This window comes from Notamacropus eugenii, chromosome 3 (assembly GCF_028372415.1).
Source record: "Notamacropus eugenii isolate mMacEug1 chromosome 3, mMacEug1.pri_v2, whole genome shotgun sequence".
Taxonomy (NCBI): Eukaryota; Metazoa; Chordata; class Mammalia; order Diprotodontia; family Macropodidae; genus Notamacropus; species Notamacropus eugenii.
The window spans coordinates 147,311,530-147,328,697 of NC_092874.1; the positions used below are offsets into that span (position 1 = coordinate 147,311,530).

Consider the following 17,168-nt stretch of genomic DNA (forward strand, 5'->3'; position numbering starts at 1 on the left):
ACTGGTCTCAAAGTCAGGAAGATCTGAATTCAAATCATCCCTTTGATATATATTGGACAAGTTGTTTGACCTCTCAATTCCCCAGGAAACCCTCAAGATTACAAATTGCAGAGAAAGTACTAACCTGCTCTGGTAGAGAGTTTTTGCTCACCTGGGAGTTCCCTCTACAAATTGAATCAAAAGTCTACTCCTTTTTTGTACCAGTATATATTTAAGGCAGTACTTATTGTTACAAAGTACTTTTCCCTTTTCATTTACATGATTTCATTTGAGCCTTACAAAAATCCTGTAAGTCAGACGGTACAAATATTATCTTTATTTTATTAAGGACTAGGAATCAGAGAGGCTAAGTGAATAAGCAACAAAGTCAGGAACCCAAATCCTTTTGTTTTCTGTCCAAGTTAATTTGGTTTTCATTAGGCCACACGACTGAGTCTTTGCATTGCTGTATTAAATATGATGGTATAATTTGACATGTATGAAACATGTGTGTGCTTAAACATATATGTATATGCATATTCACACTTCTAAAAGTCATGCTGAACAGGTGAGTTCATCAATACGGTGAACTCCAAGTGAGGAACTCTTCCCACCAAGGTAAATTATTACAGTATCTACAACTTACAGCTTTAGAGAGTTACATGAGATCAATGACAAGTTAGTTATAATCAAAGAAAGAATTTAAACCTAGGTTTTCTTGGGGCTATCTCACTATGCACTACACCACATTGCCTCTCATTTTATATAATTATTCACTAATTATTTAATTATTCATGATATAATTATATCATTGTTCAACACCAAAAAGAGAAATAAGAAACTTCAAAATTCCTTGGGACCCAAATTGATTTAGTTGTAGTATCTGCTACTATCTTGATCAAAATAATAGGATCTAGCAAAGGAAGAAATCATAGTCAGTTACATCTGCAGACCAAGAATTCTTGCATTGCCAAGGACAAGGAGACATGATGGACAGGGGCACAAAAGGTAGATGTCATTCAGATCTATTTATTTCACAGTTTTTAATGGAGGGGCCAGGAGTAAGATGCCTTTCTCGGAAATTTTTGCGTAGCAGGAAAGAGAATATATAAAAATTAAACTATGGCATGTGGCAGAGACCAAAAAGATAAATGCATATAAAAGCAGAAATGTGTATCTCTGAAGAGTATTCAACCAATCAATAAATACACAGTGTAGATGTAACAGAGAACAGCCAGGAGCAAGAGGACATGGCCAGAGTGCTTTTTTTCCTTCCTTATATTTTCCTATAAGGTCCATCATACTGCTAAGCAAACTTAACCTGAATAAGTGGGCAGTCCCTAGTTCTACAGCCTTAAATGTAAATTCAAAGAGAATGAAAGAACCAATGTTGGGGGTAGGGGACGTTATTTGAAGAAGAAAAAAAAACCAGTCATGGGACTATTGTCTTCAATTAATCAACGAACATTTATTAAGATCTGGTACAGGGAAAGAATACTAAACATGGAGTCACAGGACCTAGTTCATATCTCACCTCTGATGATGACTGCTCTGTGACATTGATTAAAGGTCACAGTTATTTAACCTCTCTGGGGCTCCATTTTTTCTCATCTCTAAAATGAAAGAATTGGACCAAATGACCTCTAAGATCTCTACCAGCTCTGAACCTGTGGGACTGATGTGTGCCTGGAGCTATACCAGTGCTAGGATACAAAAGAGCCCTACCCTCCAGGAGCTTACAATGTAGGAGTGTACTTATTGTAAGGGAGAAACAACTTAAATAGGAACGTGCAAAATAGACTCAAGATAATTTGAGGGGAAGGTGCTGGCTGCTGGGAGGGATCAAGATGACTGATATAGAACATGCTATTTTCTCAACTATCTTTTCACCACAATTTACATTGATACAGATGTTTCAAAGATCAAGAAATATTATCAAATGTCATTATCTGCAGAGCAGAAAATTAATGAGACAATGCTTATCATAAAACATTCTGAAAATACCAGGAATGATTTGCTTACTATGGTTGATGGACTAACCTCAAAAGCAGACTTTTCACTGGAAAAATTAAAACAGATTCAGATTCCAGATATCCAAAAATTGAATGAAAAGGTAAACAGAAAATATTGCATGTTAAAATTGTTCTCTGATTCCTCCATTATCTCTTCAGTTTTTCTTGCCTCACAGTTTGTTTTTCTTCTTGAAAGCCTCTCTAGCTGGCTGTATTGGTATTGTATTGTATTCTGTAATCCCTGGCATGGCAGAAGCTGAGGCCGGTGGGTTATTTGAGCTCTGGAGTTCTGAGCTGCAGTGGGCTAAGCCCATTGGGTTTCCACACCAAGTCCAACACTAGTATAGTTATTTTCTCTCTCACTCCCCAGGAGTGTGGAAACAACATGGTGCCTTAAGGAGGGACAAACCAGGCCAAGTCAGAAACGGAGCAGGTTGAAATTCCTATGCCAATCACTAATGGGAGCAGGTCCTTAAGAGTGGCCACTGCACTTTCAATTTAGGCTACACTGAACTCCGTTATCCAAAAAGGCAGAGGGGAGGAGGTTTTCTCAGGCAACATTTTCAAAATCCAAATAATAGAGATAGTATCTATTAATCTCTTGGTCTATTATTGTTTCTGAAACATTATGGGCTTTTTTCTCAGCACTTACACTAGAATGTATTACTATAAAATTTAGTAGCCCTGAAAATTGTAACTATGTCTTATCCTAGTTAAAATTTTCAGTTTTTACAAGTCAGCTAGAAATATAAAATACAGTAGCTGATGTAATGCTCTTAAAAATATGATCATAAAAAATTAAAGATGCTTAGGTGCAAGAAAATTTGGGACATCAAACCATGTGCAGTGATTGCTTTCAGGCAAATATTAACAATTACTGTTCTCATTCATAATTTCATTAAATGGAATTTTTAATATGCCCTATTTCAACATCAGATTTCTGAGCTTTTGTAGTTCAAACAAAGAACTTCCTGACAACAAATTCTCTTTTTAGGTATGTGGAATACCAGGTAACTTGTCATGTGTTCTTGCACCCTGTGGGGGAGCTCTGTGTAAAGATGCTGGGGAGCACAGGATTTGTGGAGGTCCAAGCTGTAATGGCTCCCTAGACCTTTCAGGAGATGCTGTCAAAAAAGCTGAGGGAACTGAGTCAATGATTAATAATCTGACCAACCAGCTACAAGTGTCAGAGAATCAGGTAAGTAAATGCCATGTCATTCCATGTTGCTTTAACAGTAATGTGACATTATTCAGGAAAAAAATAGATAAATGAAAATGAAGCTATATAATTTTTCTATTATTCAATAACTAAATTTATCAAAGCCAAAAAAAAATTGACCCTGCCTTCATGCCATTTACCTTTCAAAGGAAAATGGTTAACTATACATGTAGATTACTTCAAGTAAACATCTATAAATTGAGAAAAGGTAACAGTGATTTTGAAGTGGATATTCTCAAGAGTAAAAGATTAAGCTTTGATTTACTACTCATACTTTAAATTACAGAAGTGTGTCTATTTCCCTTTCAGTCACTGTACCTGTGCCGTGCATACTTTTAGTCAGGAAACATATGGAAATTTACAAGAATCCTACCCCCAAAAGAGATATGGCTATCGGTCTCTCTAAGCAAAAATAATCACAATCATAATCTAGGAATTCAAGTGTTTATTGGAAACCTTATGAAACATACAAATAAAAAAGTGTTAAAAGGAATTTTGAATAAAAGTTTCAACTTTTATACCTTTAGTCCATACTAAATATACTTTAGCCCATACTAAATACAATCAAATTACTTAGCCTTTAAACCAGTTTAATTCAATTAATATTTATTAAGTACTATCTTTGAGCATGGCATTGTACTAGGCTGGAGGATTGGAACACATTAGGTAAAGTAACGCTCCCCCTGCCATTCTAGAGTTTATAATCTAGTATACAGATATGACAAATGCACACACACACTATAATGCCAAGGATTTAATATAATTTAAGAAATAAATAATAAAATAATCCATGATAAGAACATCTGAAAGGTGTAAACAAAGTGGTGTGGGCTCCAAGGCACAGAGATTTCATATAGGAAGTGGCATTTAGTTTATTCCTCACTCCATTTATCTGAATTCTGTACATTCTTCAAGTTCTAGCCCAAGTTTTACCTCTCTGAACCCTTCTCAGACACTCCAGATCAAAACAATCTGTTTCCTCTGAAATACTGTGCTGTTCATTTCACATGTAAATTGACCTTGTATTCTGTTTTCACTCTCCGAACTAAACTGTAAACTGCTGAGAGCAGACTCCACCCTTAGTCATTTAATACTTACTTATATCTCATATTACATTTTCAGTTTTCTTTGTATGCTTGCTCTTTCCCCAGCTAGAGTATGAGCTCCTTGAGGAGAAACTTTAATAATTTTTCTTAGCAAAGATTTTCTTGGTACAGTTCTGAGGGACAAATCAGGGATTGAGTCAATTTTGGCTGATTTATTTGAGAAATAAAAAAAATGCTAATCCAACTCCCACAGTTGGTCAGAGTATATTATCATTTAATTCAAAAATGTGGGCCATGTTCCTAGGCCAAGTGCAAAGAACATAAGTAGAAGTCTGAGGATTGTGTACACAATAACTTAATTTGTGTTGTTAGTTGCTCAGTGTGCAAAATATTCACAAAACTTTATGATATGGCCCAAGGGATACAGACCTGTCATCTGTTCAATGAGATGGACCTGAATTTAACTAGTGAAATACTTTTACAGTATGTGTTTATAAATATGGAGAGAAATAGATGTCTATCTGCATTTATCTATTACAGATATGTCCATCTATCTCTCTTTAAAGAAAAAGAGAAAGAAAAAATAACGAAAGAGAAAGAAAGTAGGGGGAGGGAAAAAGGAGGAAGAAAGAGAGAAGGGAGGAGGAAAGGAAAAGAAAGGGGAAGGGAGGCAGGGCAGAGGCAAAGGCAAGGGTGAGGGAGATTTAAGGATTATCTCTTTATCATACAAACAGATAAATATTGGTGACATCTTAGTTGTATATATATATATATACACATATATACATTTATTAAAGGCATTCTTTAGGGAGATGTCACAGAGAGTGACTTCTCAGAGCACTGATTTGATTAATAATAACCCTTACCTTACATATGTGACCTCATCTGATCCTCCCAGGAAACCTGGAAGTACTACTATATTCCCATTTTATAGATGAGGAAACTGAGTCTGAGAGCAGTTAAGTGGCTTGCACAATAAACTAGTAAGTTTCTGAACTAGGGTTGAACTCATTTTCCTGTCTCCTAATCTATCTAGCTATTCACTATGCCATCCAACTTCTGATGATATGAGAAGCAGCTAAGGATGCCCTAGTCTAGATATGAAAGATTCCAGGGCTGTTCCCCTGTCAGCAGGCCAGTCTAGGAAGGTCTTTGATCTCCTGACAGAGAGCTGAACTATGTTTAAAATCCCCATCAAGCATAACCCCGTCTGACCTTTATCCTTTGCATATCCAAGTGAATCCAGAATTGCGGGACACTCCTGCTGCCCTCAGGACTGTGAATTTTTGGAACAGCTGACTTGCTTCTTAATTACAAATTCCATCTTCATTGGACTGTCCTCAAGGCCCATACCACTAATGTGTGCTAGAGGTATGATTGTGCCAGAACAGAGTCCTTGTAGTATTTCTGACACCTAACCCTCTTTGGGCAGTGATTATAGACAAGTCTGTGATTTCATAGATTGTGTTAAAGTGATGTCAATACAGTACACATCATAATGTACCAAAGGAGGTATTAGGGCATGAAGTCTGGAGTCAGCATTAGAGAAGTGCTGGGTCTGGCAGCCTTCTGTCCTGGCCTCTCCTCCCTTCCCTTGTTAATATGCAAAGCTATAGGAGACATATATAAATTATAATTTACGTTGTATACATGATATATATGTGGGAAATATACAGGGTATACCATGTATATGGAGGATATACATTTTATACGTGTGTAGGATATACATTGAGGGACAGTTAGATGGTACAGTGGGCTTGGAGTCAGAAAGATCTTAGTTCAGATTACTAGCTATATGACCCTGGACAAGTTACTTAACCCCTATTTGCCTCTGTTCCTCATCTATAAAATGGGGACACACTGGAGAAGGAAATACAAACCACTCCAATACCTTTGCCAAAAAAACCCATGGACATTTGTCACATAGAGTGGGACACAACTCAACAAAAATAGCAAGGATATAAATTATATATGTGAAGGATATGCAACACATATGTAGAATATACTGTATGTGTGTATGTATGATACATCTATCTATCGGGATGTATACCCATATAAACATATATATATGGATAGAAGGTGTAAAAGAAGTTTCAGAGATGACAGCAGTTATAGTTGCACCTGATGGGCACTGTCGAAAGCTATCAATAGCCACTATAATTAGTCCCACAGAGCTATAGATGGCTCCCAAAATATCAATGGGAAGGGAAGTAAATAAGTATTTATTAAGCCTCTACTACGTGCCAGGCATTGTGCTGAGTGCTTTACAGATATTACTTCATTTAATCTGCTACACAAATTATCTGAAAAAGCCAACATGCTACAAAAAGTGACCACCTGCTGCGCAGGCAGGCTCTTAATGTCTTAGCCTTTTGTCAGGAAGGAGTGTCACAAGCAGCAAAGCATTACTAGAAAGAGGTGGTGTGGTAGAGAGGGAAAAAGAAATAATAATAACAACCTTTCACATTTCAATAACACCTAATGGATTACAAAGCATGTTCCTCACAACCTTTCAAGGTAGGTAGTGCAAGGATCCAGGTTCAGAGGAAGCCAGACTATCCATATATGTAAAGTATATTGTCAACTTTCAAAAAGGTATTGTAAATCTTAAAAAAAAAACTCTAACCAAAAAAACTTATATGTGTTCGTTGTCATCATCATCATCATCATCATCATCATCATCATTTTTCCACCCAGGATGGTTGCAATAGAAAGAAACCTAGCAGTATAGTCCTATCAGTGCCTTTTCTGTACAGAGTCCTAGCCTATGGTTGTCCTATAGAAGGGAAGGAGAGGGGCTCCATATGTTCAATGAAAAGAACTGAGGACAAGAATTAGGAAGAGCTTGTGTTTCAGTCTATGTGATATGGGTGCAGCCCATCAAGAAGCTCCTTCCACTCTGAGCCTGCATCAACCAGACAGGCTCACAATATCTTTATAACCTCTTTTGAATACCAAAGAATAGATGGGGATAGAATGTCTTACTCAGCCCTATGGTCAACTAACCAGATCAAAATAGTTAGGTAGACGTATGATGAAAGAATGATAGGGGTTTTTTAATCTCATTTGAAGAGAAAGACTTGGGGTGGAGTGGGGAAATAGAATAGTTTTACAGTAAGAAGATTAGACTCAAGAAAAAAACAAAACTTCTAATCTTCCAGAAAAGTGATGAAAAACAAGCTTAGAGTATCTGTTAATTATTCTAGAAGTAAATAACTATGCTAGGAGAAGGATTTTTCTCTCAACTATAATTTGGGACACTTATCGCCTTCCAAAACAAAAGACACTGAATTCCCGTAAGATATGTGTCAAGAAAGAATGGCCTAAAAGACCTTATCAAGAACATATGTGATCTGAAAGGTAGATGGGCCAGTCAAGAATGAGATACAACAAATAGCCTGAGTACATTTTTAAATGAGTACATTAGTACCTATCAAACAATAAATGTTTAAGTGCCTACTATGTGCCAGGTACTGTGCTATGCACTAAGAATACAAAAAGAGGCAAAAAATAATCCCTGCCCTCAAGGAGCTTAAAGTCTCATGGAAAAGTTTACAATCTAATGAGGCACTTACCTAAAAATCAGTCAATGAGCGTTTATAAAGTGATAGGTAATATTGTGGATAGACCAACGGACCTGGAATCAGGAAGATGCTTTTTAAAGTTCTTTGCAAACCTTAAAGTGTTATATAAATGTTTGTTGTTGTTGTTTGTGCTAGACCCTGTGCTAGGCACAAGGAGATACAGAATCAGTAATGAAACAGTGAGAAGCAAAAACGAGAAAATGTCCTCCATTGTATCAGTTAGACTTTGATAGAGGATTTATGAGAGGACATTATCATCATCACTTATATAGTGCTTTGAGGTTTTTCAAAATGCTTTGAATATATTTATTTGAAGAGGTAGGAGCTATTATTCCTATTTTACAAATGAGGAAATTGAACTTGAGAGAGGTTAAGTGACTTGTTCTGGGGTCACAAAGTTAGTTAGTGTCTGGGATCAGATCTGAGCTCAGATCTTCTTAATTCCAAAGTCAGAGCTCTGTCAAGAATAAGAAGACATGAAAAGTTTGCTGTCTGTATCAAAGAGAGTAACCACATCACAGAAAAACATAGTTTCATTAAAGTACCAATATGTGAAAAGAAGTGACAAGATCACCATACCCTTATAGACATCTTTGTTTACAATAAATTAATGGGGGGGGAGGGAAATGGAGAAGGAACACAATAACATTTTAATAAAATTTATCTAACTCATTCAGAATGCCAAGGGATGAGTTTGGCCTTAGCTGCTGCATCACAAAAAACATAATTTAGTGATTCAAGTTACTTTTTAGTAACCATTTCTAAACACACATATGATGGAGCTGATACTAATTTAGGATCATTCTATTTTTTCCCCTCTAGCTTTATTTTACAAAAGAACCTAAGTTTTAACTTTCTGGTTTTCTTTACCTTGATTCTTTAATGGATAAGTGACCCCCTTCCACCAGTGGCCATCACATACCATCCATCTCTCCTCATCCTATCCTAATTTTGTCTCTATCCTTTCCTTTAAAAACCTTTCTCCATTTCATGAGTTTCAATGAAGCACTTGAGTTCTCTAATTCTTATCCCTCCCTTTCTTTACATGACTAGCCCACATCCTTTTCTAAGTATACATTCCCCAAATTATATCTTTTGCGCCGCTTATTGTGAGTAAATCATTATATGTTCCAATCTACTTATATAGTATATGTATTTAGTATATGTCTTTACATTACCCTTGGAGTCATCCATAGTTTTGATTGTCCAGAGATCATAATATTCTATGATTTAAAGCTGCATAACATCACCCATAGAATATTGGTCTTAAAAAGAGAGGTATGTGTCAGTCAGAGAGTCAGATTATTGAATGTATTATGCAGTTTCCAAAACACAATATGTTCTCTCCTTACTTAGTCCTAGTTCATGAACCATCTCCAATGATTGTCCAAATGTATACAGACTGATGGTCTAAGTCAGTGGTTCACAAACTGTGATCCACCAAGACCTTTCAGGGGATGCACATAGTCAAAACTATTTTCATATTAATAGTAAGGTATTATTTGCCTCTTAAATACACCTCCTTTTTCCAACTATATATTTGTATGAGGCTGGATTTTCTTCAACCAAGCCAATAAAGCACAACAAATTGAATGCAGAAGGTGATCTGAGAATCCAGCTGTCTTCAATCAAACTTGACCTCTAAAAGAATTGCAGAAAAGAAATGTAAAACAACTCTACTCTTTTCACAATTTCTTTGTTTCAGAAAATGTAGTTTTTCATTTAAAATATAATCTCTGTTAATATAATGAGTTCATAGTTATTTTAAAAGAATGAATTTTTAAATGTTATCAGTTTTAACTTACAGTATGGCGAATATCAATAGATATAACCCACATAAATTTAAGAGCTCTGTGGGATCCCTCATAATTTTTGAGTTTAAAAGGGTCTTGGAAAAAAAAAGAAAAATTTTTCTTTAAAAAAAGGGTCTTGAGAACAAAGAGCTCGAGAACTTCTAGTATAACCCAATGGACTGACCACACAACTCTATGTCATAGATAGGCTGGGGAATAAAAACTCTTTATCCATTTGCTTTATCCTATGTAGCAAGGACATTCTCACCTGATTGGCCAAGAACCTAACTGAGGATAACCTACAGTATTCCTGGGCCTGATACACTCAACACAAAGTCATCCATGTATAGGAGCATCTGAAGAAGCCCATTTCCTTTTCCAAATGAACTCTGATCAGGAGATCCTCCACAAAAATGATCAATAGCTATGGCAAGCATAAGTCTCCTTATTTTGTCCCTCATTTCATATTGATCTAAGGATCACTGAATGAGGATGTCTTGGTTATTTCATTTATTAGGGATTCTTTTATGATCTTAACAAAAGTATGGGAGACAGCCTGTTAACCTTTGGAACTGATTTTCACATAATCAACGAACAGTAAATAATGTGGTCTTAGGTGTGTCACACTTTTCAGTCACTTATGCGACTGAAAATTTTCTGTGAAAAATAACTTATAAAAAACTGTTGTTCCCTCCTCCTATTTTCAAGGTGACAGATTTTCAGAAAAATGCTATGGAGATAAGAAAGTAGAGAAATGAATTCTCAGTTGCCTCTATTGATATGAATAACACCTGTGTTTTTTTTCCATTCATTTAATATCTTCCCTCTCTGAGCTTTTGTGAAAATTGATCCCCAAGAGCCTTCAAAATCATGGTGCTTCCAGACCAGATTGCTTATGTTACATATTTGGCCAAATTTAGCCCCTCTTCCTGACTATGTCTTCTTAAATGCCATTTCTACTTTCTCATTTTGAATATCTGATATTGGTACTTCCACTCTGATCTATGAGAAGGATAAATCAATATAAAAACATTGGCAAATTTTTTTCAGTTTTGTGTTTATTTATTCTTCATCTGATTTTATCTGTTAATGATCTTGAAGTGATTGGAATTTAGTGAAGTATCACATGAAGCTCTTTTGAGGAATCTTTCACACACACACATGCACACGCACACACGCATGCACACATGCACACACACATATATATACATACGCACACTGCTTTTCTCTATTTTGTGGTTATTTATAATCTTTCATTACAAGCTAAATTTTGAAAATTGATATTTAAAATCATAGTAACTTTTTGTTTTTCTCATTTTTATTTAAGTATAATCTTTAACTGTTTTATGTTAAATCCAACCCTTTTTTAAAAGAAAAAAAGGGGGGGGTTAATTTGATATGGTCTTAATGAACCTTGACTTTTATACCACACAGCTAAATCCATAAACGTCATATTAACAATCTGTAGTTTCACCGAAATAGAATTGGAGCACTGGAGGAGAAAAATAGGGGAAAAGCTATCCTACTCTTAGAAATGTCTTATCTTCTGCTTGATTAGGAAGAAAAACAGACAACCTTAAAATGCTAATGAGAGAATGACTTAGAGTCTATAACAACAGGCATCAGATTACTGAGAAATGCCTGTTCTTTAAATTCGTTCAACAATTTCTTTTGGTATACAGTACCCACTGAGCTATGCTAAGATTTTACCTACATTAGTTAGATATTTCCTCTTCATTACTTTTAGTTCTTACCTTTTATGACTGATACATAAATTCTTTATTCTATCCTTAGAAGGAGAAAATATCTAGGGAAACTGAGGAAAATGTTTCTCCAGAAAAGATAAAATTAAGATATATTATTTTGCTCACTCAGAAATTTCCCTCTTGCTTTAGAAGTCAATATTGGGCATAATTTAAACTGTGTTGAACTAAAAAAAAGGAAAAAAGAAAAGAAAACCTGCATAACAGAGAAAAAAAAGGAAAGTCTTTTTTTCAAATTATGTCCAGGACAAGGGTAGTATGTGAATTCTAATTAGCCCTACTTCTGTTGATACTGATTTGTGTGATTAAATTCAACTTGATGGCAGCATTGTTCTGCTCTTACCTAGTTTTGTCTCCATGTAGCATTCAAGATTAGGATCTTATTTTCCAGACTACAAGCCTTTCACAACTCTAATTTCGACTCTAAATGTACCAAGTATTTGGAATTTATTTCTGTAGCCGACTCACAGATAAAACTCATTTACTAAAAGGTTGAACGTTTTTTTTTTTGACTTTGAAAGAATGTACACTAGTAGAATTTGAGAGATTAAAGTATGAGTTGCTAGAAGCGTCACTATAGTGGAAAAGGCACTGCAATTGGAATCAGGATGCCTATGTCCAGCTCTGGGATTGACTAGCTGTGTGACTTTTGGCCAGTCATTTAAAGTTTCCAGAACTGAGATTCCACATCTGCAAGACAGGAAAGTTTGACAAGATGACCTCTAACACTTCTTCCTATATTCTAAACTTTTAGTAAATTCAAATAAAAATTCTTCAATATATGGCCCCTGTACTTTTACATTAACTATCTGCTACACCTGCCTTATTGATACATGTTCTCTCCTCAACTCCCCATTTTAAAATCTCTAACTTACTTCCAAATATAGCTCAGATATTACCTTTTCATGAGGCTTTCCTGAGTTCCCTGGATCAATCCCACCAGTTATTATTTTCTCCTCGGAATTGCTTTGTATCAGTTTATTTTATATTGATTTCATTTGTATATTTGTTGTATCCTCCCTCCCCCCAGTAGAATTTAAGTTCCTTTAGGGTTGGATCTGTTTTGGTTTTCTGTTTTTCTCCTGTGCCTTGCACATAGTAGAAGCTCCATAAATGTTGGATAAAATTTACTTTATTTTAGTTTGTTAGAAAATTCAATTTATGTTAAATCAATATTGGTTTCAATATTGGTTTTGATCATAGAAACAGACCTAGATCTGGAATGTGTTTCAAAGATAACATTCCCACAGTATAATAATACGTGATAGTAAAAATTGATCATGATTACTTTCCAACAATGGTTTTTAAAAGTTCAACAACAAATATTTATTGAGTCCAAATGTTCATAACTTTATACCGGGAAGTTGGATTCAAGCCTCAGAAACTTAACTTGCTTAACTTTTTTCAGCCTCAGTTTCTTCATGTGTGAAATGAGGATAATAATAGCACTTACCTCCCAGGGTTGCCATGAAGATCAAATGAGATATGTAAAATGCTTTGTGAACCTTAATGTCCTATATAAATATTAATTAATATTATTAGGTACTCTGGATTCAAAGAAAAAAAACAACAGTCTCTGCCCTAACGGGACTACTAAAATGTGATTACTCAGCTTTCTACTTTGTCCTTAATGAGTGGTTTTAGTCTGTTCTGCGAAACTGCTGAGCTCAGCAGTTATGCTTTTCTTTTCTCTCAGTGTGTACTTTTAAAATCTCTTTGCAGATAAGAAACATAACAAAACTAACTCAGCTTACTGAGACCAAAGCCTCGCAGCTAACTGAGAAGCTAGAGGATATGAAAGACCAAATAGAGCTAGAAGAACAGAGGACAAAAGCCCTCATCCACAAAGTGACCGACTTTTTGCGAGGTAAATGATCTGTGAAAATAGTAGGCCTGCTGCTGCTGGTTTGTCTTCTTGGTTTCATTTTTATTACCCAACCGCTTTTGCTTCATAAGAAAAGCAAATTTATCTTGGTTGGAAATTACTTATGTAGTTCAAGGACAGGAAGTGGCCCATCATGCATAATCTTGAAATAATAAACTGTTGCTCACCCAAAGGACCTTACAACTCATCTAGTCCCACCCCTTCATTTTAGAGATGAAGAAACCAAGGGCCATAGAGGTTAAATTGACTGTTCAAGGTCACCCAGATTTCCATTGAGAATATTCTCAAAATGTTAATTCTTTGCTCTTATTTATGATTCTTTGAATAAGCATCCTTCACTAATAAATCCTGGAATGTAACCTACAACCCACACAAATGAACTCAGTGTCCCTAGCTTATTTAATTTAAAAAATATATTTTATATTTTAAAACAGGAAAGTCCCTTAGATTCAAACTATGAGATCTAATACTTGGGCTTCAGCAATTTAATCTGAGACTGAAAGGTGATGTGATAAAGTTTTGCATACTAACGGAAGAGAAATTAATCTCATTTCACTTTGATCAGTGTCAAAACACATAAATACTAGGCTGGTAAAATATAAGCTCTTCATAAAGAATGTATACTCATTGAGGACAGAGATCATTTCTTTGTGCCCCCAACGTCTGGCACATTGCCTAATTGACCTGAATGGCAGCTCCTACAGAAATAGATGGACAACTTCTTAACTATCTTTATGACAACAATCCTGTGTTCTTAATCCTTTGACAAGGTTTTATGAGATGAAGGGCACCTATTTGTCTCACTATCCACATTACCTTATTTGGGGAGAGATTCACCACAGGAAGAGGAAAATATCATCTCTCAGTACTTCAAGGATTTATGATTTCATAAGTTAGGGTATTCCCTTCACCAATACAAATCACAACCTTTCTATGATTTGGTAGATGGTCTTTGAGAATTTCTGCATAAAAAAAAAAGCAGTCAGCATACAGGGATGAGCCTCTTTGAACCTGGCCAGGTTGGTCTTCAATGGAACAGACTCCTTTATCTTTGGACTTACACTTAAAGGCTTTCCAGTGTAGAAAGTCAAAGTGGTTGAATATTAACTGGGATGGAATCAGAGTTACCATACTGAGTGCTCTGTCCCCTGTCTAGTTCATTAGAACACAAGTTCTAATTTATGATTGGATCACAATATGATCATAGTCAAGGAGCATCTATTTTCCTTGTTGGTTACTCAACATCTAAATAATGTGGTTTTGTACATTATTTAACCCAAGAGTTTCAGAGCCCTTTGACAATTTTAATACTTAGGATCCTAGATTTAGAAATAGAAGAGCCCTTTGACAATTTTAATACTTAGGATCCTAGATTTAGAAATAGAAGAGACCACCTAATCCAACTTCCTTATTTTATAAATGAGAAAAGTCAGAGAATTTAGGTGATTTGCACAACCACAAAGATAGCAAAATGCAAAGTTAGGATATGAACCCAATTCCTCCGACTCCAGAGTCAAGGTTCTTTCCATTGTACCAATGCTAGTCCATAGACAGGGAAAATAGTGAAATTCATTTGTAGAGGCTTCCCCACCCATCATACCTCAGAAGTTATTGCCCAATTAGCATGTTTCTTTGGTAGTAACTTTTCCCGTTTAGCCTTTCTTTTTTTTCACCACCTAGTAATATTTTGTTTTATTCACCATTTAGTAGTCTCGTTTTATTTTGGAGATGGGGAAGGGAAAACTTTGAAACTGCAACCTGAGAAAAGATTCTTTCTGTCCAGCTCAACTGTTTCTCTAGCAAATAACTTTTTCCCTAAGAATTTTTCCCTGGACTCTTTTATCAGGGACACAACTATGATATAAGCATGATATGGTTAACATTCATTTCTACATTTTACTTACACACTAGTTCTTCTTTTGAACTTAGTTATGTGGTTTTCAAAAGCCCTAAGACACAGAAAAGTTATATATCTACACATATACACACATCTTTTATTCACACACAGTTGTGTGTATCTTGTTTCCCCATCAGATCGTGAGCACCCTGAAAATAGAAACTGTGTGTTGCCTTTCTTTGTATCACCAGAGTTTAGCACAGGGCCTGGCAAATGGTGGGTATTTGATCAATGTTGTTGCTGATCCAATGCTCAGAACACTCTATGTTTGGTAAAGAACCACCATTAACTATGTTTTTACGTTCTTCTTTAAGATGAGAATGTCCCACCAGAAGACATAGAAAAGGTTGCAAATCGTGTCCTGGGCCTCCACCTCCCAATAACTTCACAAAATCTAACTAAGGAGCTTGACAAAATAGAGTTGCTTATGAAACTTTGTGAGGATGACAAAGCAGCAGAGAGCACAATAACACTAAAAGCCACGGAAGCCCAGAAACTTTTAGCAAAGTCTAAAGAAGCTGAGTAAGTATTTTGTTTCAGTAATGTTCTTCCATTGCTCTTAAGAACTCACAAAATTGACAGAGAAGTTCAGAGGCCCCCAAATTCAGCCTAAAATCTTGAGAAGAAATCCCCTCCACAATATCCCTGATATTGTCTGCTTGAAGATCTCCAGTGACAGGAAATTCACTACCTAACAAAGCACTTTGGGTCACTGCTAATTCGTAGGAAGTGTTTCTTTACAATAAACTTAAATCTGCATCTTCATGATCTTCTTCAGAACGAAGAACGCAAATCTAAATCTTGGTGATTTCCACCTAATGCATCCATTTCTGTCTTTTGTAGATAAGCCAAACAAGACTGAGTAATCCATCTTCCACATGATAGACCTCCAAATATTTGAAAATAAATAGTTCTCTTTTCCAATCTTCATATTGCCAGTTTCTCCAATTAACCCTTAAATGGCATGTTTTTTTTAGTATCCCTCCCTCACCTGCAACATCTCTCTAACAGGGAATTTTCTAATAAACAGTTGGAAAAGTATTGGCCAAAGGGCATCAAGAAGTCTAAATGAAGTTAAAAGTACAGCACCCAGAGTTGCATAACAAATGCCAAATTCTTGAACAAGGTGACTGAGTGTGCCAGGCAATAATAATAAGACAGAGAGCAGGGAAGCTTGTTTCCTGTTTTCATTAGTGGCTCGGTTCCTTTCTAATGGTCTATTACCTCCTTACACATCAGACTATGAACAATTTAACCAGCTCTGGATTTCCTTTGTCCTTGCTGACTTAGCCAAGCAAAAAAGGAACCTCCATCCTGTTGTTTTTATATGCATGGGAAGCTGTGGCTCACTACACACGCTCCATCAGGTGATATGGATGGCCACATTATCAATGACAAGATTAGAAGCAAACATTTATTGATCATCTACTCTTTATTACAATTTTATTAGGACTCAATTGAAGATATAGACCCTTTGTGCCATACTGGTCTATATCAACATTAAAAAAGTAGTGTAATTAGAGATGAAATGAGCAATGAAAAATAGCCCAGAAGGGTTGTAGGAAGATTGAACAGAAAGGGCACAGGAAGGACAAAACTTCATGTAGCTCAATGTGTTACACCAAATAGGCACCTGACAAACTCTTGTTGAGTGAGTGCCTACTGAACTGGTGAGAAAAAACTATTGGAATATGTATGGAAGAAATGGTAGAGTTTAGGGAAAGAGACGTGAAATTAATTCTGGAAAGAGATTCAGCAACATGGTAAAATAGGGAAATTGAGGCACGAGGCTCTCCCCAAAGCCCAAACTGGATTCTGTCTTCACCCAATTTCTATGTTATTGTTGTTCAATCATCTCAGTCACATCTGACTCTTTGTGACCTCATTTGGGGTTTTCTTGGAGGAAATATTAGAGTAGTTTGCCATTTCCTTCTCCAGCTCATTTTACAAATTAAGAAACTGGGGCAAACAGGGTTAAATGACTTGCCCA

The 17,168-nt window shown here is 35.9% G+C and overlaps 1 protein-coding gene and 1 long non-coding RNA gene across 2 annotated transcripts in view; one reads left to right on the forward strand and one right to left on the reverse strand.

Moving 5' to 3' along the window:
* Positions 1-10,881, reverse strand: part of LOC140533388 (uncharacterized) — a 42,721-nt gene extending 31,840 nt beyond the window's left edge. Inside the window, exon 1 of the long non-coding RNA XR_011976902.1 lies at positions 5,472-10,881. This is a non-coding gene — a long non-coding RNA (uncharacterized lncRNA). The remainder of the gene's footprint in view (positions 1-5,471) is intronic.
* The window catches only part of LAMB4 (laminin subunit beta 4), a 136,507-nt gene that overhangs the window by 103,382 nt on the left and 15,957 nt on the right, over positions 1-17,168 (forward strand). The window contains exons 28-31 of the mRNA XM_072653049.1: positions 1,890-2,092; positions 2,986-3,189; positions 13,119-13,263; positions 15,493-15,700. Coding sequence (XP_072509150.1) covers positions 1,890-2,092; positions 2,986-3,189; positions 13,119-13,263; positions 15,493-15,700 — 760 coding nt within the window. The remainder of the gene's footprint in view (positions 1-1,889; positions 2,093-2,985; positions 3,190-13,118; positions 13,264-15,492; positions 15,701-17,168) is intronic.